At 42.1% G+C, this 23,400-nt stretch overlaps 1 protein-coding gene across 7 annotated transcripts in view; it reads right to left on the minus strand.

The window, feature by feature from the left end:
* LOC111838861 (formin) overlaps positions 1 to 23,400 on the minus strand; it is an 85,182-nt gene that overhangs the window by 47,647 nt on the left and 14,135 nt on the right. For 6 of the 7 annotated variants that reach the window (XR_002836977.2, XR_002836975.2, XR_002836976.2 and 3 more), the window contains exons 3-7: positions 20,284 to 20,462; positions 13,871 to 13,991; positions 11,556 to 11,617; positions 8,183 to 8,937; positions 5,817 to 5,958 (exon numbers count right to left, since the gene is read on the minus strand). Coding sequence is in view for 4 of the 7 variants with exons in the window: in XM_023802248.2 (XP_023658016.1) it covers positions 5,817 to 5,958; positions 8,183 to 8,937; positions 11,556 to 11,617; positions 13,871 to 13,991; positions 20,284 to 20,462 (1,259 nt within the window). In the remaining 3 variants the exon portion in view is untranslated. Of the gene's footprint in view, positions 1 to 5,816; positions 5,959 to 8,182; positions 8,938 to 11,555; positions 11,618 to 13,870; positions 13,992 to 14,498; positions 16,877 to 20,283; positions 20,463 to 23,400 lie in introns of those variants that run through there. The other variant, XM_023802249.2, reaches the window with a different exon arrangement.

The following is a 23,400-nucleotide window of genomic DNA, read 5'->3' on the forward strand; positions in this document are numbered from 1 at the left end:
TTGTCCAGTTCTTTTTTTTAACTGTCGTTTTTGCTTGTAATTCTTTTTTGGAAAAAATGTTAACAGCCCCCTCCAGTGGACATTTATTGCATTGCCATCTCATCACTGCACAGGTGAAGGTCAAGCCAAAATTTATAACCACAGGAAACTAGGGAGAAACGAGTTTAAATGTATTTTCAGACTTGGCACGATTTAGCCAATTTAAGTGGACTTGGTGCGTTTCCTCTGCCATGTGGGCCATGTGTGAATGTTCATAGTGAGCTCAGACCCCCCTCAAGAGCTGGTTCGTTTGAGTTTGGTTCGTTTTGAGTCCACTTAGCAGGTTCATTTGCTGATGATATCTGAACAGAAAGTGCACCCAGGTCGCTTTGCTCTTGTCTATACTTTTTGGCCACTATGGGATACCATACAGTGCTGATGTCACAACTCTCAACACGTTATTATGACACACATTATTCTTCAAACAGATTACAATAATTTACAGTAGTCTTTAGTAGTTAAATGAAATAAATTTTGTAAAATCTGATGGCAGTCCACCTTTACTTTGATACCTACTATATGTTTCAAGTGAGAATGACACAAGGCTTGTCAGTAGCATCAAAAGTAAACCCGAGGTTACTTGATATTGCTGGAGCATACTGTACGTTTTCTCCTCCATAACCGTCCCAGTCTACGCAGACGTGTTTTTTGTTGCATGATAACATCTGATTTTTGTTGTTGTGGTCTTTGTCTCTGTTTAAATATTTCAAAACTAAAAGAAATCGTGTGTTGCCAACACAGGCACAACCATCTTATTGAGGAAGAAATGACTCTATGCTCATTTTGGTGTCCAAAAGAACTGAGTGTGATTGTGAAATGGACCACATAAAAGCTGAAGTGCACCTGAAAGTGAACCAAGTGCTTTTGAAAGGTGATGGACAATGTGAATTCAATGACAACTAAGTTCTCTTTCTCTTGGCTGACTTTCTGGTCCACTTAAAGCAGACTGAGAGGAGGTAAGCAGCATGCACTGATTACAGTGCGTTGCCATACCCACCACATGACAAACTACCTCAGGTATGAATACCTGAGTGCAGCCATGTGGCAGGTGATACCTCAGCACCACACTAGTCTGAATGAACCAGTGCAAGTCTTTTTCTGGTGGCAGGAGTGCCAGTCCTGCCACTAACCCCCAAGATATTCCCTGTAAGCTGGAGGACCTCCTTATAGAGCTGGATGTATATTAACATCATACCCAGGATGAAGCAATTGCAGGTTAAGGGCCTTGCTCAAGGGCCTAACAGAGTAAAATTACTCTGGGCATTCACGGGATTTAAACCAGCAACCTTCCAATTACTGGCACAGATCCCTAGCCTCAGAGCCATCACTCCATCCCACTTGAGTGTGGTTCTTTTAAAATGAGCTATGAAAACATCCAAAAACACTGCAAACTGTAAGTAACAATTACACAGAGGCTGATGGTTGTAGTAAAATTGTGCTGCAGAACAAGGATAAGGAATTCTCAAAAAAAAACAAAAAGTGACCTTTGATTGTGACTCAAACCATAAAAAACCAGTCTAGTTCATTAACTTCTTTTCACAAAATTCCCTGCAATTTTCCATTACGTCTGCATTCCCTTACCTTACTAAATCCTATGTGCAAAAATCTGTCAGCTAGGTAAACACTAGCCATTTATATGTCATTAACGGGCAGCGTGGGTATTAATAGACAACATTGCTCCAAGTTCGCATATAAAAATTCAGCATAAATTAAGACCAAAACCCCACAAGTATATAGTGATGTTACTGATTGTGGGTTATGAAGCTTCATTACCTCAATGTACAGCTTTTGGGGTAAATCACAGTGTAGCTTGTGTACTGTACATAACATAAATTAGTCCCCTTCCTGCCTTGGTACCACCCCTACTTGGACTGCATAACATGTCCTAGGTGAAGGACTAGGGATGGCCCTGGTGCCCCTCTAGAAGAGACATAAGAAAGTAGCAAACTTCCACAGTGCAAACATTTGCCATCTATTTCTCTTCCTGCACTAAATGGCAGGGTCCAAATGACACAAGCGAAGATCTCTATTGAGAGAACATGCTTTTCTTCACTTGGTGACTTCACTTGAGATTGATCTGTGAGCTGAGAGTGCCTGACCAGTATCGATGGCAGTGGCAGAAAAATTGGCTTGTCAGACTTCCTGGGGGGGGCAGACAGTGCAAAGTAAGGAAAGATGTCTCTCCCTCAATTGACCGTGTGTCTGTGCCCAGTCTGGAGCTGTGGGACTGTAGAGGTGTGAGGAGGAGAAATGGCTAGTGGAATATCACCCCTTAGCCCCCACCCCCACAGTCACCCTGCTCCCCATCAGTCAGATGTTCTGAGCTTTCCAACCCCATGACTAGCAGCAACCGCACGTAGGACCTCATACCTTGGAGGACAAGTTCCACAGATAAAGGATGATAATGTAAACAACATAGTTTTGTTTAGCTGGCTTTCGCAAATGCGCTGGTTTGCCAAAAGTTGGAGAGCCAAATAACCCCCCCCATTCTGCATTTACGGGAATGTATCCTCCGCAATCGATGTGAGGCCAGCACAGCTATGCTTGGCCCAAACAGTGCAGCGTTCAGTGGCCTCAGCACCAGTAGAGTGCTCAGTCTTGTAGCTTGGCTGTCAGCTTTGGTCCACCTACGCAACCCATATCTGGGTTCAGATTGCACAGACTACGTCAGGGACGATATGACATTCAATACCCCATGCAGACCCAGGACCTATTCATAAAAGTCACCCAAAGGCTGATATAGAGCTGTGCTTTATTTTATACAACTCCCAGGTGTTGGTTTGCCTCTTCTCTCTGCTGCCACAAAATCCCATCCATCAATGTGAAGAAGGTAAGATGAACGCAACTGTAGGCTTATTTTCCATATCTACACATTTGCGTGGGTTTCCGCCAAGCTCTCTAGCTGTCTTCCACAATCCAAAAGACGTGTTTAGGTGAAAGAGTGACTGACAACTGCACTGAGTACGTGATTACGTGAGTGCACTCTTATGAGTGTCTGTGTGCTGTAGTCTCATTCAAGATGGGCTTAGGCATGCTCAAGCTCCAATACCTCAATTTGAGCATAACCTTAGCAAGATAAACAGTTATGGAAAATAGAGGAATGGGCAGAAGGTGGGGGGCTTGTTGGAAAGCAATGCTCTCCATGTTGAGTTTCTCAGTTGAAACAGTTTCTCAGCCTTTGATAAACCTCTTTCCCATGGGCTTTTGCTGGTGAATTACCGTGAGACCTGAAGCAAAGACCTTGTCCTTCCTGACTAAAAACACATGCTTCCCACTGCCCGTCAGCATACCCCAGCCAGCATAAAGTATTCCTTTCCATTTTAAAGTACAACATTTCTCTGGTTAACCACAAGAACGTACATTTGTAGTGTCTGATTGTATTCTGGTAGTCCTGTCAAGGGAAGCACCATATTTCTGCTTTTGTTTCACTGAAATCAAAGTTTCTTGTGGGTACAATGATGAAGCACACATTCACACGCATGCATCATTCATGATGCGAGAGCCCCACGATCCACAACTGAACTTGGCTAAAAGTCAGTGCTGTGGGAAAAATGAGGATTCCAGGCCCAGCCAATGATGCAGACCGAGGGCTGTGGAAAAAGCTGAAGGTATGGATGTCTATGGCTACCTGGGCTGTATCAGGTGTCAGGCCGGAGGGGTTTTATGGACCTGCCTGGAGTGACCAGACATGTTGCAGAGACACGGGCCAACCTGGAGCCCTGCAAGATTGATCCAGGGTGCAGATGGATTGAGAGGGGGTAGACGAGCCAACGGATACTCCTGAATTGCATGGATCTCCACAGAAAATGTGCTGATGTGCCAATGAACGACTCTGATTGCACCATGGTAACAAGTCACTGCAAAAGACCTCTGTCGCAAAGACAAAATGCCAGATCTCTGATAGTGGGAAGTTACTCAGACAGGCCCTACGGTGCACTTCTTCAGTAAGGAAGTATTGTGGCTTTGGATGTCTGAAATAAATGATACATGTTGACATAACGGACAGCAAATCAGCTTACTTCTCAGAGGAAACAGGAGAATCGAATCTCACAAACAGTATTTTCCTATTCACACTGTCATTGTTCTAAATCTTCATCTCAATCACATTTACAGGTGTCCAATTACAGATTTAACTTTCCCACTCCAACACCTTTTTTGTTATTCAGACCTATGCTCCAATTCAAAGAACCAAATGATTTCTTGTTATACTACAGATCTTAGCCAGATTCGAAAAAAACATGTATATGAAATCTAGGCTTTCTTAAAAACATTTTTTCAGTAAAGGTCACGAAAGTATCTAGATACAACACTATTACTGACAGCTAACAAGAAACCATAAAACAGAAATTTATTCCTAGGCTTTGTATGGATTAGTTTATAAGCTGTCACTGGCTTGTATGCGCACTGTGGACCTGGGTCTTGTGGGGCTTCTCCTGAGGTGTGGTATATAATGCCTCTCTGATCCTCAGCTCACTTGGCTATCAAAAAGGCACCACACACTCCAGCGATGAGACTGCTAGGGAAAGCAGGAAAGGGTAAAAGGATCCGCATGCAGACAGGGAGCTGGCGCACATTGTACCTTCTATGAGTCTGATTCCATTTAAGGCTGAAATACTTGTAAACTAGGCTCTAAACTGTAAGGAGCCAAGCATGGGACGAAGATGCTGGCAGGCCGGGTAGAAGGCGGCAATGCGTCACCTGCCCTTTTGCCATTCCCTGACCAGAATTTAGAGGTGGGTCTACTGGGGGATGGAAGGCAATCTAAATCCTGACCAAACAGAAGATGAGCAATGTTTAGGTTGACATTACACCCAAAAATAGAGCATAATGAACTGGCTGTCTCGCACAGCTGAGTCCAAAAGAAGCTGCCTGGAACCCAGTGTTATCCAAATACAGTTCATTATTTACTCTTGATGCCAAAACAAGATCCTCCTAACACGTAATTGCTACAGCCATTAGCTGAAAAAAGATTAAATCAAACAATAAAACTCACAGCTCAGAATTTTATGTACACTGTGAACCAACCAATAATAAATCAGATGCATTACATCTGCAGCTGCTTATAAAGATGGCGACAAGACAGTTGGCTGCTTTAGAAGAAAAAATGGAGGAGAAAATCTGCCACATCAAAATGACACAATGAAAGCAAACGCAGAAGAGTAAAACCACAAAGCAACAACATTATCCTCCATCTCTTTTATTAGTTATGGGATCCTGAAGCCTTTCTGCTTGGAATACCTGTCCACTTGATGGCCAAAACTGAAACGGTAAGGAAACATGCTTTCCTTCACACTGAAGGTTAAAGGTATGCTATAGAGTTTTTGTGCTACACCAATTCTTGCAGTGCTTACCAGAACAGACCCAATTCGCCCTCTGGTGGCAGCTGTAAAATTGCTGCCAAAGCAAGGAAGACTATGAAGATAAGTGAGACTAACAAAAGTCCAAGGCCAGGTGGTTTGTTTCTGCACTGTAACATCCATCCTGTGCTCTTTTGTTCTGCTTTGTACATTTCAGGTAGCACCAAAAAGCTCTAGGAACAGTCAAGCAACTAGCTCCAAAGCTCAATAGCGAGTGGCTACCAACTCATTCCATTAATGAAAATGAGATGCCCATGTACAACGACCCCTCCCCAGGCCTCAATGCTAAAATCTCCATACTGTACATGTGAGTCTCATAATTCTAACTCATTGCCTTGGTCTGAAATGAGGTCTGCTGAAAAACCAGACCAGATCCGAGTTACTAGATAGGTGGCTACTGGCAAGATTTTATAGACCCACCTTCTTAGCTTTGGTTTTTTCCTCATAAGTGTCGGATAAGGGTTTCCTCTTTGCCTGCAGGGTGGCTTTGGAGAACAAGTCCTCAAACTCCTTTGTGTTGATGATGTCTGGCTCTTGCAGAGAACCCCAGAGGGTATTGTTGCTGAAGGGAGAAAGGAACATTGGGGTTCAGCCTGGCCTTGATTTAAGCACTTGGAGACAGCCATTACAAATGTGTGATACGCTTCACCTCATAACTTTCCTTAAAAAGTTATCCATATGGATAACAGTGCCTTACTGCCCTTACTGAAAACAACAATGTGATCTCAGGCCAAGCTAAACCCCATGAGAGATAAACAACCTTGTTGCGGTTTATGCAATGTTTACTCAAGCTGTTCACTGTTTATTTCCATTTTTGAGCCTCAGTTGACATTTTCCTGAGTGCAGATTCACACTAAGAAAACGAAGACCAGAAATACCCACTTAAAATGAGCAATTTATTGCTTAAGATTCAATCTGAGAATTCACGGGTTGGTAGGTTTCAGAGGTGACTTATTTCATTTTTTAAAAAGCATTTAAAACAAGCTTCTGAGAAGAAGTGGAGTATTTGGTTTCTCTGGTTGCCGAGTAACTTCAGAAACAAACACAGGGAGTCAGATGGTCTGAACAGAAGTCTCACAGAGGTTAGTCTCAACTCCCTACCTTTGTTTTCCATTCCTCTTCACATAAAAAATACAGTGCAGGGAATGCAGAGACTCCAAGCAATGATAAGTGATACACCCCTACAGCTCTCGCTAATGAAAGTAGAGTGCCATTTAGACGTGACCTAGATCAGGCAGAATCAAGGCTGGCCTGGTGCAACTTGGCTAGTTCTCTGTGATCAGGTGCATTAGGGGCCCATGAGGGATTATTTTACGCATCCTTGTGTGACCCAATTTCCTGCACGAACGTCATTTTTCAAGATGACTGCTCTGCCCACCCCTTAATGGTATTTAGAACTATGTTACAGCACCATAAGCTTTTTTGTAATATTCAACAACATGCTGTTGCCTCAGTATGACTGTGTACTTTGTAATATAGCCCCAGATGGCATGTTTCTCTCCTCAGTGGGCAGATAAGGGAACTGATATACTTTTGATTCTGTACATGTCCATAGTCCATTTTGCATTTTGCAAAGCACTTTAATCTTCAGACCAATGGTTTACTTTGAGATATGACATTTCTCATTATTCCTTAATATTTCACATCTGACCATTTTCAGCTTAGAGTGAGCTGTTCTCAGATTCTCAGAATTGCACCCAAAGCCATATTCCCTGCTTGTACACCAACTCTCATCACACCCAATAAAACAAGGCACAGCTGTTCAAATGTGCTTCTGATTTGGTGGCTACATTTTTTTCACTCAGCTCTTCTTCCCATACCACTTACTTACTATTCCCATGTCCTGCCCTGTGTAATGTGACTTGGTGTTCCTTCTGAAGTACACAGGCGCAATCACCATTATCACGAAAGTCATCATAAACACTAATCACAGAAAACAGCCTGTATTACAAAAGTAGGACAGGCAATTTGACCCAAAGACCATAAGCGATTTAATAATGGATCACAGGTCGAATGCCACTGAAAAGGTTTATGATACCACTCAACCCAACTATCTACAAATTTTAGCAGCTGGAAATGGTCTTAAACTGACCAGAATTGTTCTACCTAAGCAAATAAGGATGCCATCACACTTATGAATATCATCTAAAAACCTATGACAGAGGAACCACTTTGCAATATTGTGTGGACCTCAGGCTGGCTCCCATGGAACCGCAGCAGACAAATCTTTTTATACCATTATACACATTTACAAAAAAATTAACTTTTACAGTGTTCAGTATATGTATGTGTGTGAGCCAAGTTTTAATTTAATTCACATTTGCCATGTACAGCTCACTCGTAAAGTGTAAAGTACAAGTCCTTTACAAAAAGTCAACTGTATATATATTTTCACACAGCTCATAAAAGGCAGATTAGCACATATGCCCGGCACTGTTTAAGGTGTTCAATGCTCTCCTGTAGTTTCCCATAGAAGTTTGGTCAGAGGACCACAGCAGTTTAACAGCACAATATGTCTGAGTTACACACCAAATTTCGCATGTTGACTTGTGCTTCATCTGGAAAATTAATGGCAGACATGAAACCACTATCACTGGATGAGCAGTTGGCTGCCAGCCTGGGACTCAAATCATTTAATCAAGGAGTCCTCTGCTTTCTCCCTTAATCCCTAGAGGACCATAATGATTCCACATGATAGGCCTGCCCCCCAAGGCCACTGGCCCATCATAGCCGGGTCGACATCTTAGACAAATTTGTAGTGCCATTCTTGGAAGGTGGGTACATACTTGTTGTCTTGGATCCGGATCCGGGTCCAGTACAAGGGCTTCATGGGACAGGTGGGCTCCACAGCTGGCTTACGCGGGGCTTTCTCCGCTGCATGGTTGAAGGCAAACAGTCCACCAGGGGGCGGTGGTGGGAGACCTCCTCCAGACATAGGTGGAGGAGGAGGCCCAGCCCCAGGCAAAGGAGGTGGGGGAGGGGGCCCAGCTCCAGGCAAAGGAGGTGGGGGAGGGGGCCCAGCTCCAGGCAGTGGAGGTGGTGGAGGGGGTGCTGCCCCAGGAAGAGGAGGGGGAGGTGGGGGCCCTGGCCCTGGTGGTGGGGGTGGCTGTAGAGAACCATGTAATGGGGGAGGAGGTGGTGGGGGGGGTGGTGGGGGAGGTGGTCCTGATTGGCCAGGCAGGGGTGGAGGTGGAGGGGGTGGGATATTCCCAGAATCTGACTCTGCCCTACCCACAAGGCTCTGGTTGATGGACTCGAGGTTAAGCTTTTTCGGCATGTTCTGGCCTGTGGCCTGGGTGACCTGGCCACTGTCACCCTTGGGTGTTTTGATGAAAGTCTCACGGTCTGTCTGGACGCACACATTCCGGTAATTCTTAGGCAGGTCATCCTCTGTGGAGACACAGGCCTCACGTGTCAAACTGCGCTCCTGGCCTGGCTCACAGCCCCTTTCTTGCTGCATTTTGGCAATAGCTGCCTCCAGCTTGGACAAGGAGGCGGCATGCTCCCCTCGCAACTCGAAGATCTTGAGCTGGAAATCGGCCTGAATGATGGAAAGGGAAATCTGCATTAGTCGCTGCGGCAAGGCGGCTGCCAAGATAAATCATGATGTGCATGCAGGTCTACACAGTAGGTGCATCTCAGTACTAAAAATGCAAAGATACTTGTGGTCTTGGCAAAAGCGGTCTTGCTAACTTGCCTCCCAAAAACTAACTTGGGACACAATGAATCATGGGGTTGTTCTCATTTAGCAAGGATGTAACCAGTGCATCCTTGATATTTAAGGCGGGGAAAAATTACTGGGGCGGGGATTTTTACTGTCCTCTGAACTTCAGTTTTTAGTATTGGAACTGGTCTTCAGCAATGGAAGATGACAAAAAATGGGTAAACAAGTACAGTCAAGTATGCTTATTGACAAACACCAAGTGAAATTCACAGAATCAGTAGAAGTTCATGCAGAATTCTATACTGTCAACACAGCTAGAATGAGACAAGCACTTTTCCTCTAGCATAAAACTGACCAAAATGATTTCACCATTTAAGCACTGTGGTACATTCCTTTCAATGGCACAACCTTTTTATGAAAGAAAAGTAAGGCAAACCAAACAACACAAACAAAGACTTATAAGCCAAATGTTTATTGAATGTTTGGAACATGAAAATAACGCAGTCATATTTGAAATGATGAGGTTTTTTGAGTATGCGTGCAAAATGTGCTTGCAGTCAGACTGAACAGCAGACTGGGCTGGAAGGAAACAATTTAGCAATAGAAATGACACATGTTCCTCGTTAGAGTGCGGTCAGCACAAAGCTGTGTTTGGCACGTTCCAGTCCTTTCCCAGTGTTTCGGTTTATGTTTATGAATGTCAATATCATGTTTGATTTCTGAAAGTGACTCAATGAAGCACGCAAGCAAAATAAGCCAGAAAACACCAGCACTGAAGTAACGCAATCTTGATGTCCCTGGGGGCCAACAAATTGTCTGTCGGCAATGTCTGAAGTTCATCTGAAAATGAATGCCCTTTATAAAACCCCTAAGGTCAACACAGGGAAAATCCCAAATGTAGATTCTTTTATGATTCTGAAAAGCTAGTTATTAAAACTGAAACTGGGAATGCCCAACATGTTTTGAATACTGTTATTTACTACATTCACACTGTAGAACTTTACAGTTACGCAAAACATGAAAGCAACGTTAAAAATAAAATAACAATATTTTACTGCTTACACTGTAACCTGGGTTTTCCCATAAATAATCTGGAGACAATGTTTTCCTGTACCATTTATAGGATGATAAACTCAGTGCTAATCTCAGAGGCAGGACTCAAATCAAATATATTTTACACTTCTCCCGGGAAACTTTACCTCTTATTCTTGGAAGCAATGGTTCTATTGGACAAACGGTGCATTACAGCTATCCACAAATGCATGAATACAAGCTTATATTACTTACAGCGTCTCAATAAGTAACAGGGATATTCCAAGCAATATATTACAACAATAATGTAAGCATTTAAACCATGCAAGAGACAGATCTAGCCATAACAATATAAGAATAAAATTTTTGGATACATTCAGCTTGGTAATGGCTACGAAATCCCACATACTAAGGAGCGATCTCATTTCACTCAAGCAACTTTGAGGAAGTTAAGAATTTCCATCTGGAAGCTGTTACGACATCACTACGACCTCCTTCTTTCACAATCAACATGATTACAATAAGGGAAAGGGGTGCTCAGGTGTCTGGATGAGCACTGTCTAATGTAAAGTCAAATAACATGGATTGTGCACCAGGCAATGCATAGAGAGAAAAGCTAAAAATCTAGACATAACATAAGATATACTACCCTTATCCTCTGACTACATGTTAAAATAATATTTATCTAAACAAATACACAATCAAGAACCATGCCACCTGTGTATAATATCAATATGTGTATATATCTGTATGTGCACATCCTGCCTGCATTTGTCTATGCTACTAGCTAGCCATTTTCTGCACTATTAAACCAAAGCTTCTACATTCTGCTTAAAATAGAGCACTGACGTAAGTATCTCCCATCAGCAACTGGCTCAGCAGATGGGAACTTGAAGGGAATTTTTCACCTCATCATTAGTGACATCTAGTGTGGTTGAAAATAACTGCAAGGCTAATTCATGCTCTCTCTGTTACATCAAAGGCAATGAGGGAAGTTCAACTATCCCATTAAAATGATTGCAGTACAACTCAGTTCAAAGAATACAATTTGCTTTTGGCATTGTGTTGCTACATCTGTCTTGTGCTGCCCACTTTTTCAGAAGACAAGGTCATTTTCTTGTTTGTATCACAATGCAAAAGGATCTGCCTCACAATTATCTATGACATGTGCTTGTTTCAGGTCCTGTTGGAAAACAGAGACTGATTTTTTCCTTCCTTCTTGAGATTTTTCATGTTTGTCTCAGGCAGCCAGCCATCTTGTCATTTTGACAGCTTCTTTGCCAAGTGCAATTCGGTAGTAATGGGAGAACCAGTGACGTATCAGGCAAGAAATGAGGATATGAAAATTACTGCAGGAGGGATTATAAGCACACTGTCCACTGTCTCACACATCCTGAATCTCCCCATCAAAATGACCACAGCAAACCTTCCTTGAGCATTATTAAATTCAATATTGAACTTACGTGCAGTTTCTCCATCTCCTCTTTGCATTCTCTCTTCAGCTGAAGAAGGGCAGCCTGGTGCTCTATGGACAGAAAAACACACCTGAAGACAACTTTATATTGAGTCAACAGGTATTTATATAATAATCACCCTACCATATCCAAATGTATATTATAACACACAAAATGTTAGAACAATATTCACAGATTTTGTGACAACTGTAAAGCAATGAAAAAATCCACTGGGTGGCAGTATTGTTGCAAAACTCTTTATGCATCTGACTGAATAAGAGTCTGGATATTGCTTCTTTAGATACTACTAGATAATGAAAAAGTGTACATGTGACTGCAACCTTTGAAGGGGTCCTTTTTTGCAACAATTTAAGACGCCCTAATCAGGAGAAACACATATCCTTTACCAATCACAGATCATTTTTATGGCTGGATTTAACTGCTGCTGCACAGTAATTTCTAACACCTGCACCAGACTTGTTATTCAAACCATTTGTCCATATGTTTACGAACATAATTCACATAAGTCTTTTTCTAAACATCCCGTCCAAAGGTACAACAATGTTGCTCCTCTTGTGTCCAGTGATCACATGACAAAATGGTTCTTAATTGCAACTACATTAGTGTCCTTGTATTTAGCACCAGAGCAGTATAAATAAATAATGTTCAGTGCCATGGAACCCCACACTAATTCCCCAACAAAAACACCCTAAAAACTGTGACCTGCTACCTGGTTTCCTGGCAGCCAGTTTACCCTGATTAACATTCCTTTAACACTACTGGGCTGATTACTTACATTATCCAGATGATTTAAGTGCAGGGTCAGCTAAGGATGGGGCACATCATTACAGGGAATTATGGTTAGATGCCATTACGGAGAGTGGTGTATCGATTCTATGGCAAAAAACTGATCATCTCTCTGTAATTAAGATTAGAAATTAATCACGCCACACACTGCAGCAATGCTTGTCTCTGGCAGCATATTTAATGGGGAAGTACGACAGCATGGCTGAAGCTCAATAACCTGCCTCAGTAAGCAACTTTCTGCAGACCTAGCGCTTGCAGCTAAGAGAGTCCACTGTATGCCTGATGTGCTCTGTGGATGCAACAGATAACCCTCTCTCACGCACCCGCCTTTACCGCCTATATTTATTACTATGTACAAATTTCAGTTAGATTTCCCCTTTCTGCGTACACTGTGGGACACAATCAGCTCTGCAGCACACAGTTTCATTTTGTTGTGCATGCACACAATGACAATAAAGATGACTTTGATAAGACAGCTTCCCATGATTCACAAACAAGTTTAAGAGGTTAGCCAGTTTAGGTAGGTAGGGCACTGATGGTGTATTAATGTAAATTAATGTGATGTGATTTAATGTAGCAACAGTTCAGCAGAGGAGCCAGATTTCTACAAAGTCTAATTAGATTCTGAGTTGCATTACAAACTACATTACATGAATACATTCATATTTAAGTGTTAAGCGACAGGCATCTGGCAACACTTGCACTGTGTCATAGTTAAACAGTGACATACCTAAATAATTTAGTATCTCTGAACAAAACCATTAGTGTTTCCTGGTAAACAGCTTGTACTTGAGTCAGTGACTAAGGCGTGTAACCACACCCACAATAAGAATGTCAGCAGCTGGTTATCTGCTGGCCCAGGTTAGTTCCTGGTAACATCAAGCACCTGCTGTGTTTTCAAAAAATTGAAAGGGGGAAAAGTAAAAGATTCTGATGAGCACAGTGCTGACACATCTATATGTGCCTACATGCAAACCCACACCCGCATTCACCTGTCTGCAGGTTGATGGGTCACTGTGCAAAGCTTCCACATCCTCATATCTGAGCCTTTTAGCCACCATTCACCGTAATGACACTGTACAGCTCAGAATGGCAAACTAAAACCAGTCAAACCAGAGAGACGTGTTTCAGATCTAACAATGTCTATGAGCTAAAAGGTAAAAGCCAAAGAGGTATAATCAAATGCGTCCTTTTTCAGGATTGTTGCTGCTGGTGTGCTTGTGCCTGGAGCTGGACCTGGAGTGGTCAATCTTCCCAAAGGCTACAGGGCAATCCCTGGAAGAACAGCTTCAATGCCCATCAATGCCCTGCATGTTCCTTCCTTTAAATGAATCTAGACAAGGCCTCATGCTCTGGATGCCCCAATACCGACAGTCACTTGAAAATTAGATTAAACTGCTGATGTTAAATATTTTGGATAAGGACGCATTTATCCTTGTTTTAAATGAGAAGTTCAGACAGATCAGAGAGTGCAGCAAGAATTCCAGGGTAAGATGTGGTCTAGAGCTGGGCCTCACCTGCTTCTGTATACCTGAGGCCCACTTTCTCCAGCTCATCCTTGGGCTTGGGGGGGGGCCAGATAGCCTGTAGCCTCCCCGGTGTGCGGTCCTCACTATCGGCTGGTGAGGTAGCCTCAGACTGCAGGACAAATAACGAATTAACAGGTCACAGTCTGTAGCAAAACATCAGCATTATATGCAACATTGGAGAGATGCAAAGTTAAGAGTGTAGTTCTTGTATAAAAAACATTGGCGTTGCTAAACAAGAGAACTGGACACAAACATGCGCATAACTTTTAATTGCAATTATTCTTAAGCTATTTACCACTCTGAAGTAAATCAGCGAGAAAATGTAATTAAGGTCCACTAAAGCATCTTAACATGGCACTTCATATGGTTGGAGTATAACATTCAGACAGTCCTCGGGTTGTTGTTTAAATTTAAATGGAAAATCAGATGAGTTATATTACTAATATGAAACACTACTTTTAATCCTACATCTTTACAAATATTGATGATATATTTGCATTAGTTTGTCAGCTATCTTAGCAATCAAATTGCACAGAATTGTCAGAAAAATCGCACACAGATGAATTAAGCTGAAAAGATGAGAGTAAGTTGCAGAAAGTTGCTTGCAATGACATACTTTTCCATCTGTTAAGTCTTTATTATCTGGTTTGGACAAAGATCTCTCAAATATTGCTTTCAGAACCTCCTTCTCATTTTTGATTTTCCTCTTCACAGCTTCCAGGTCCACAGCCTCTCCAGAATCCTTTTTAGGTGGTTTTGGGGTAAAAAATGCTTTAAAGGTATCAAACGGTGTTTCCAGGACTTTGTCAGCATCCTCCACTGAGGTGGTTGGGTGCAAATTCCCCTCTGTCCCCTCTTCTCTCAGGTGGGGCACTTGGTCAGCCAATGGCTCAGTCGCAGGCTCCTTTGCCTCAGTTTTGCCGCTGTTCAGGGTCAGGCGCTGGGTCAGCTGCTCCAAAAAGTTGCTCTTGAGTTCAAGCACAGGTCTGGGCTTCTTGCTCGGCAGTGGCTCAGTGAACAACCGGCCTTTGTTGACCGGCTTCTTTAGCTGGAGTAGTGCCAAGTCGGTGTCTCTTTGTCTGATTTCGGCCACGGTCTCCCTCTCCTCCCCCACTGCTCCCTTCTTCAGTACCCGTAACCCACTGAAGAGGGCAGGGAGCTGGAAGGGCTTCTCCCCAGGGGTACTGGAAGGAAGCTGCATGCCCCCAGAGAGGGATTCATGGGGTGAAACCTCTGGTTTCCTCTTGCTATCAGACACACCACTTTGACTCCTGAGTAGAGAGGGTATGGTGGAGGCCTGGCTTTCAGAAGGGGTATCGTCCTGGTCAGGTGCCTCAATTGAGTCCATAACTAAAGGATTCTCCCCAGGGTCAACATCAGGCTGCCTCATGGTACTGGGGGAGACTGGTGCAACATCTCCAATGGGAAAGAGTCTGGGCTGTTCTGGAAGTTCCCCAATATCAGCTGTCTCAGCTGGGATGGGTGGTCCAGGCTCAGGATGGTCATCCTGCTGCATACTTGGGGGACTGTCCATTGAATGTAACCCATCAGAACTATCCAGAGAGACCTTGAATAAGGGCATTGGTGTGTCTGAAAGGCTGTTTCTAGCAAGGGAATGAAAGGAGCTAGAAACACCATGTAAAGTTGCGTCCCCCTTGTCAGCCTTTTCAAGTGTGCTGGGGAATGATGCCATAGAAACTTGTTGGTTTGCAGCTGGATTGATGTCTGTGATGGGTGTCTCCGGAACACTGTGCAGTCTGAAGATGGGTACCCGCCCGTCTAACTGCTCAACATCATGTGGCTCCTTGGAGAGTACATGGCTTCTAAACCAAAGGTCAGATTCCTCTGCTTCTTCCTCTTCGGTCTCTGTATCACTGTAGGTTTCCACCATGGTTACCTGGACCAGATCTGTATCGGTTGACCCTCTTCTAATTTGATGCGAGTCCTTGTTCTCCTCTATCACAGAAGCACTTTCGTTACCATTGTGGTATGTTGTAGTCACACCTAACAGACCTTCTGCCCCAAGAATTCCTGCAGAGTTGGGGTCATGGCTATCGGCAAATGTCCGGAACGAAGTCAGCACCGCCTCCTCCCTGTCTGGCTCTTTAACTTCTGATCTCTCTGCCCCAATCCGAGTGAACATAGTCGAGATTTTATTGAAGAATGAGTTCGGGGGATACTTATCACCAGTATCCGGGTTGCCGTTTATGTTATTCATCGCAATCTATCTGTTTAAGGTCCCAATTCATCAAACTGAATCATCTTACCAAGTAATCAGATTTTTATAAATTACTGTTCATTAATAATACTTTTATATGTCTCCTTTGTGCATTCCTCTTTCAAATTTAGAGCCCAGAAAGAAAAATGTATCCTGCTCAGAGTCCATATTCAGGACACTTGACAAAGGGCTCATCACTACACCTTCAGGTCTCCAACCTGCTCCGATCCAATTTCGTTTTCAGCAAACAAAAGTCCTTTTGTCAATTTGGATCCTCAAAAGCCTGCTTGGCCCAGAAGAGCTTCTGCAACAAACCATAGCTTCCTGTAATCCTTTTCGCAAGGTGTTTTGTGCTGCTGTTAATAAAAACAATGTCTTCTAAAAGCCTTTTCTTATAAAAAAAAATCCTTCAAAAACTTTTTTGTACAAGTATTAAAAAATGTAGCACAGTAAAACCCTTCAAGTTTCACAAATGGGAGCAGAGAGTGAAGTACTACAAAATATTCTCCAAGGGAAAACAGGAAGAAGGGCTTCTTAAGGAAAAGCTTGCGGCATGCAGAGAAAAAAAAATGTTCCAAAGCAACAATGTTTTCCAGTTGTCAGTCTGAGTCAGACAGAGAAGCCAGGAACGTTCCAGCTCTCCCTCAGTCCTGCCACGCAGAATCAAGTCAAGGGCAACCCGCTTTTCCCCTTGCTGCTGCGTTCTCTCTCGTGTGAAAAAGCCTTCAAGTTTTGCAGAGGAATGTGGCTCACCGGTCCGTCCCGCCTCTTGCCCTGCCCACCCCCAACCTCCCTGCCTGAGACTGATCTCCAGCAGCTGCTTAGGTGTCTGGTTACTTGCCCCACCCCTCCATCCTCTCCGCCTCCTCTAGACCTTTGGTACAGGTAGGGCACTCCCTCGCTGCTTCCTAGTACTCAGTAAACACAGACAGCAGGAGCACAGGCCACTAATCCTCAGGTCAGACACACTGCCAGGGACGGTTCCGAGTGGTGCTGTTACACCACAGGCATAATCTGCAACAATTAGTTGGCTAGGCATCCCATAATTACTCTGCGAATGTCATACCACCAAAACCCAAATTACTAAGTTTTTTTCATTTTAAAGCCGAGGTGTTAAAAAGGTGACTGTAGAAAATAGAAGTGAATATCTCCTAATGGATACAAAAGTTGCAATTTTTGGGCATACTTTTAGTTTATTGGCATTAGATGCTGCACACATAGCTAAATAATATTCAAAGAAATCTTGTTTTGTGAAGTTCCTGAGTAAGAAACAAAAACATCTAACAACACCATTTTTAAATTCAACACTTACAAAATACATGTAAAAAGATTATTACTGAAATTATATGGATATGTATATTATACCCTAAATAAAGAGTGATCACGGTGGATCTATGGCTACATTATTAGACATTGGATTATCAGTTCTAAGCAAAGCAAATATTCCTATAGCAAGCCACAAAGTATTCCTGAATAAACTCTTATAAAAACATTCATTCAAAACAGTTCACTCAATTGTGCTCCAAGTTTACCAAAGTATGCTAATTTAAAAATATATATATCATCATCAACAATATAACAAATGTACACTTTAAATATACTTTCCATTACACCCTAAAGTAGATTTAAAAACAAATATATTTCCATTGTAATGGGCAAGACATCGCAGAAGTGTGATTTTTTTTTTGCAAAGGAGTAGCTGTGCAGACCTGAAAGTTAAAAGTTTAAAGAGTAAGAATAGTTGGATATCAAGGACAGGGATGGTATTGGAGGAATTAATGTGGATTACAGCAGCATGTTGGACATGATGGGAAATTAAAGTGTTAAGCAGGAGAACAAGGTTAAGGGTGTGTACTGCTTGGGCGTCTCAGGAAAACAGGATGATGAAATCTTGTTGTATGTAGATCTTGATGAGGGACAGGAAGCATAAGCAAGGCCAGCCACGGGACTCTCCCTTGCCATGGGTGCTGCTAATGTACCGTAGCGCCGTGTGACGTAGACAGGCCCTTGGATATTGTGAACCACTGTTGTGAGAAAATTACGGAGACTGAACAGATGCAGACCACTGATTAGTGACAAGACAGACAATGAAACTGGGCACAAGTGGCAACATATAGACTAAAAAAAATATATATAAAAGGCAACCTTCCCATCTGGGAGAGGCAGTTACAGTAACAGTAAATGTCAGGCTCACATGCCTCAAAACAGCTTTGGACAAAAACATTTAAATTTAAAGGCATAAAATATGCTTAAGGATATGCACAGGAACCTGAAGGTATTTAGCCTTCGGGATTGTTCAAACAACTTTAACCCAGGCAGCTCATGCTTCAGATGCCGTGTCCACACTTGTAAGCAGACACTTGTAAGCAGACATTAACTTTGCTTATTTGAAATGTTACATTAAACTCACATCTTTTGAATCAATATCTCGTCATATTATTGAATTTACTAGCATTTTTTTTTCCTCACCAGCTGAAATAAACCGCTGCAGTTATTGCCAATGCTATCTATTATACATTACATATTCTGCACAATCAATGTCATCATTTTTAATTAACGATAAAAGATGACACATGGATGAATGGACAGTCGATGGCACAACAAACCAGGCTGCAGAATTGCTCTGTGATACGAAGGGATTAAAAGTAATCCACAGGCAGAGGGCCTTGAGTTCATGTGCCCCTATTGCATAACCAACACTGTGTTTAATGGGTCACAGTTGTGATCATCAGAGGAACAAATGCAAGAGGCTCCTGGGGACGACAGGGTAGAGCCAGAGAGAAAAAAGCTGTTTAAACTGGGAGCCATCTTCTGAACTCAGGGCACAGCTCAGGGCCTGTGGCACTTTATAAGCCACAAAGCATACATATGTAGCCCAAACTACAGTTTAAACTAAATTACAGTTTCCTTACCCAGACTAACAACTTTAACGTGGCCCAGATCAATAATATTAACATAATGCAGACCAACCACACTCATACAATCTAAAGCAGCAGTCCAATTATTTTAATGATTCCATCATGACTATTTATTGAAGATCCAAGTGTCACAGTGTGCCAAGCAAGCTGGCAGCCCCAGACACTGAACGCAGTAACAACAGCACCTGGTTAGACTCACACAACAATATTTCTGCTATAAGTCTCATAAAATCCAAGGCAATTTCTGTGACAATAGGTCATGTCATCCCAGGGAGGGAAGAGGATTAAATGCAGTTTGACCAGAAGGACATTTGACTGTGCTCCACACCCAAACAATATCCATGAGACTGTATGTGTGTGTTTACAGTTGTCATTCTCTGGAACTGTATCCGGTAACCTGCCAATTTTTAGACAGGCAGCTCTTGTGAGGTCTAATCTGGTACCCTCCCTGAAAAAACTTTTGAAACATGCCCTGCTTTGCTTTCCATGCATGGATCACCAGTCTAATATTATAACACTACACAAAATCCCAGAAGGTGCATGATGTTACTGAAGGTGTGAGAGGTATAAATATTTTGCCAGCAACACCTGAGAACAAGACAGCACTCATGTTTCTTCACTCACTCCTTATATTGCAGAAACGCTGTTTAGAAAAGTGGCAACGGCGTGTTCACATTGACTGTGGATCAGAAAAAAATAACGAAAGCAAATGAAATTGAGCTAGACATGAAGTGCTATGTTAGGAACTGATAAAACACTTGTGAACAGATGGTGGGTAAAGACAGAACTCAAGATATTTGTCATGTTTGCTTATTTTAGGTCCCCCCTCATTTGCTTTTGCATGCAACTGCTGGGATTTAAAGCTTTGAAAACGCCTTCCTATAGCACCCCTTAAGACTAGGAAACGTCCTTGCTGGTCTTTGCCAAACTCAGTCTAGTTAGTGAATAAGCACCATCTGTGGGCCTGTCGGATTTATGTGGCCCAGCTGCAGTAACAAAGCAGATGCATTCCCCATGCTCTGGTCTTGATGAATAAAGAAAAAGGACCTTCAGACTGGGTGTTTTTGGTCCATAATCATGCAGTCCTGTATTATATCAGTGTCACTTTCAGGGTACAGAATGAGCCAAGTTAGTATGCTATATGAAAAAAAATAGTTAATTACCCAACAGAACCAAAAGCACGCTCCCTAAACACCCACCAGATCCAGCAGTCCATGCCGAAACTCATCTTGACATGTATAATGGGTAGATTGATTATCACTTACAGTGAACTCCCGGTTGGGGTAGTAGGGTGTGTCACCAGTGATGTCATCTTCTGGGGGCGTAATCCTAAGAATGTCGAGGTGGTTCGGTCTGGGCATGCGGGGGAGAATTTCATTGTCCTGAGAGATAGACTCATCTCCGTCAAGCAGCCAGATGTCATCCTGTCTCAGTGTGGTGTCCTCTGAAGAAAAGCAAAGAAGTAATTTGATTTTCAGCTGCCCAAGTACCAAGGTGCTGTCAAGGAAGAAAACAAGATTATTTTTTGAATAATACATGTTTTATTAAATACACTGACAAGACGCAGGTGAAGATAATGTTTTAGTAGCTTCACAATAGCTACTGTCTCTATATAATACACAGTGTATTTCTGCCTTCCCATTTTGATCCTAGGTTGCATTTTTTATTAGACTTTCAGAGGAATTCCTGCCACAGATTTTCAAAAAGAACTTGCCACTGCCAATTTGTACACTGCCAATAAGTGGATAAACATTGAGAATATATGCCTGCCCCTTTACCATGAACGGCTCTTCCAATGTAGCCAGACAATCAATCATGACACACTGAACATTGGTATAGCAGTAAATACTGAGACTGCAAAAGCACATGGCTGAAACACATCAACAAACTTTTCATTTGAGAACTACTGGTACTACTGAAAGGCAACAAAAACAATTCAAACTGCCTGTGTCAATGGAGCAGAAAATTCTAAGGGATATAACATGACAGTATTTAACTGATTTTAAAAAATCCAAAATAATCTTATCAGGCAAGAAATAGTTATTCACAAAACACACTCAATTACTAGAAGGGGGCTTTTTAAATTAAAGCAAGACACTAGTCAGCAATATAATGGCAGCAGTTAGAGTAAAAGGCTTAAATAGTTCCTAGAAGGGGAGCAGGTTTGAACACCTGATAAAATTCCAGTGCCTAGTGCCAGCTACAATCATCTGTCTGACCTGCCTGAGGAGTGATGCATATGGACTATTGGAAGAAATATGGGAGCCGAGGAACCTCTGTGACAGCCTGTAAAATAACTTCATGAGCAAAGAGTACAGCTAAATCACACAGCTCCAATATTTAAAAGGACCTATCAGCCTGGACCATTTCAGCTTTGCAGGAAATGCTCAAAGGGGATCAAAATCAGAAAAGGATCATTATCAAAACTGGTACAGCAAAAGTAACAGATTCCAGAAACAATCATTTTCCTGTATTGCTTGATAGGGAAACATAAGAAACTAAACAGTCATTTAATTCTCACATATGGATTCTGGGCACGAACTAGCATAGAGCACTCCAAACTACTGGCACTGAGCCTCTAAACATGCTGATCTCTGGTGAATGGAGATGGATTATCATTCTTCCATCAGAGCTGAAACCGTCCTTTTGCTTCACTGTCCAGCTTCGAACACAGCAGCCCTCTCTTCTGAATTGAATTGAATATTTGTGTACAGTACTGTACTGTATTATAACGTATCTGAATTATACACAGTTCAGTAATTAATTTGTACAATACTGTAATTTGAAAAGCGTTTGAAACAGCTGTACTGTATTTTGTAATTGTCAGTAAAATTAATAGCGTTTTATTACCTTAAATTCATGTAATAAATATACTAATGTCAATTAGACGGTATTCTGCCTGAGGCATAAAGAAGAAAAAATCAGTTATAATGATCAATTTCACTCAGACAGAGCAATACTGACTTCAACCTGGGTTTTCTGGGTGCACTTCTGAAATATTATAGTATATATTACTTATGTTTTCAATCTAACATATGGGGAAAAAGGTACTTCAAAGAATGAAATAAAGACAGAAAGCTAAGACCCCTGGAAACATTCGTCCATCAATTTTTTGTAACCGCTTGTCCTCTTCAAGGTTGTAGGGGGTCTAAAGCCTATGGGTATAAGGCAGGGAACAACCCAGGATGTGATGCCAACCCATTGCTGAGCACACTCATACACCATTCACTCAAATGGGCATAACATAGGCATTTTGGTAACTCTAATTAACCTCAGCATGGTTTGAGACTGTGCTGGGAAACTGGAGGAAACCCCATGATGACATGGGGAGAACATGCAAACTCCACACACACGGAGTCACGGTGGGCCCCGAGGTGAGAGGCAACAATGCTAATCACTGTGCCACCGTGCTACCCCACCGGGAAACAGTCAGGCTAATGTCAAGGAGGGTCACATCATACAAGATCTAGCAACTGCTACTTTTTAACAGAAGAGGAATATCACAACATCAGTAAAATGATTTGCTCATTATTTCAAATGCTGTCTTTATTTAGCCTCCTCATCGTAACCCATGTCCTTTTGCTCGCCAAGGAGTTCTTGCATTTTTAAAATTTTTGAAATTTCAACTTGAGCTCCCACAACACAGCAAAGGATTACAGGGTTACAGGAGCAAATGAAAGATACCTAAATTCAAATAATACTGGACACAAAGCTGCTGGGAACATCATTAAATGATAAAAAAAAATTCTCACTAAGTAGTGAGTCAACACGGGAAATGATCTTGGGCTTCATCAGTGTAGCTTTCAATAAGAATAATAAACTGTACTGAAATGCACAGAAGAGGATTAATGACTTCCCAGCCCTAAACTATGACAGCTTTAGTCTATTAAAATGATTTATAAGCTTTACATTTCTTATCAGTAGAGATCAAAGCTAAATATGGCTTCTTTAATCCCCGGTGTACCATAGACCTGTTTAAAACTCACACATATGCCTTTTCAGCTGCTTCCAAGTAACACATATAAAAGTGATATTGCATTACTACAACTGGGAATAATGTGATTTTTGCTTAATTCAATGTTCAAGGCTGAGGGGCCATCAGTGGAAGTCTCAGTCTGTCCCTGTGAGAGTTCAAACTATACGTAAGGGACCATTTTAAAGAATTTTTTATTAATCGAACATAAACATCTTAACAAAAAAACAACAGACCAAAATAATTCAGTGATGCTAAAATCATTTTAGCATTTATACAAATTACTGCATTGTGGACTGGGCAGGCAAAAAAATTATTAGCTGATTGACAAATGCAAGTAAAATGGAAAAATAGGCTTAATATTTTGAAGACTGTCCATATTCTAAAAGACACCTTTGAAATTGTACCC

The sequence above is a fragment of the Paramormyrops kingsleyae genome, chromosome 14 (assembly GCF_048594095.1).
Source record: "Paramormyrops kingsleyae isolate MSU_618 chromosome 14, PKINGS_0.4, whole genome shotgun sequence".
In the NCBI taxonomy this organism is placed as follows: Eukaryota; Metazoa; Chordata; class Actinopteri; order Osteoglossiformes; family Mormyridae; genus Paramormyrops; species Paramormyrops kingsleyae.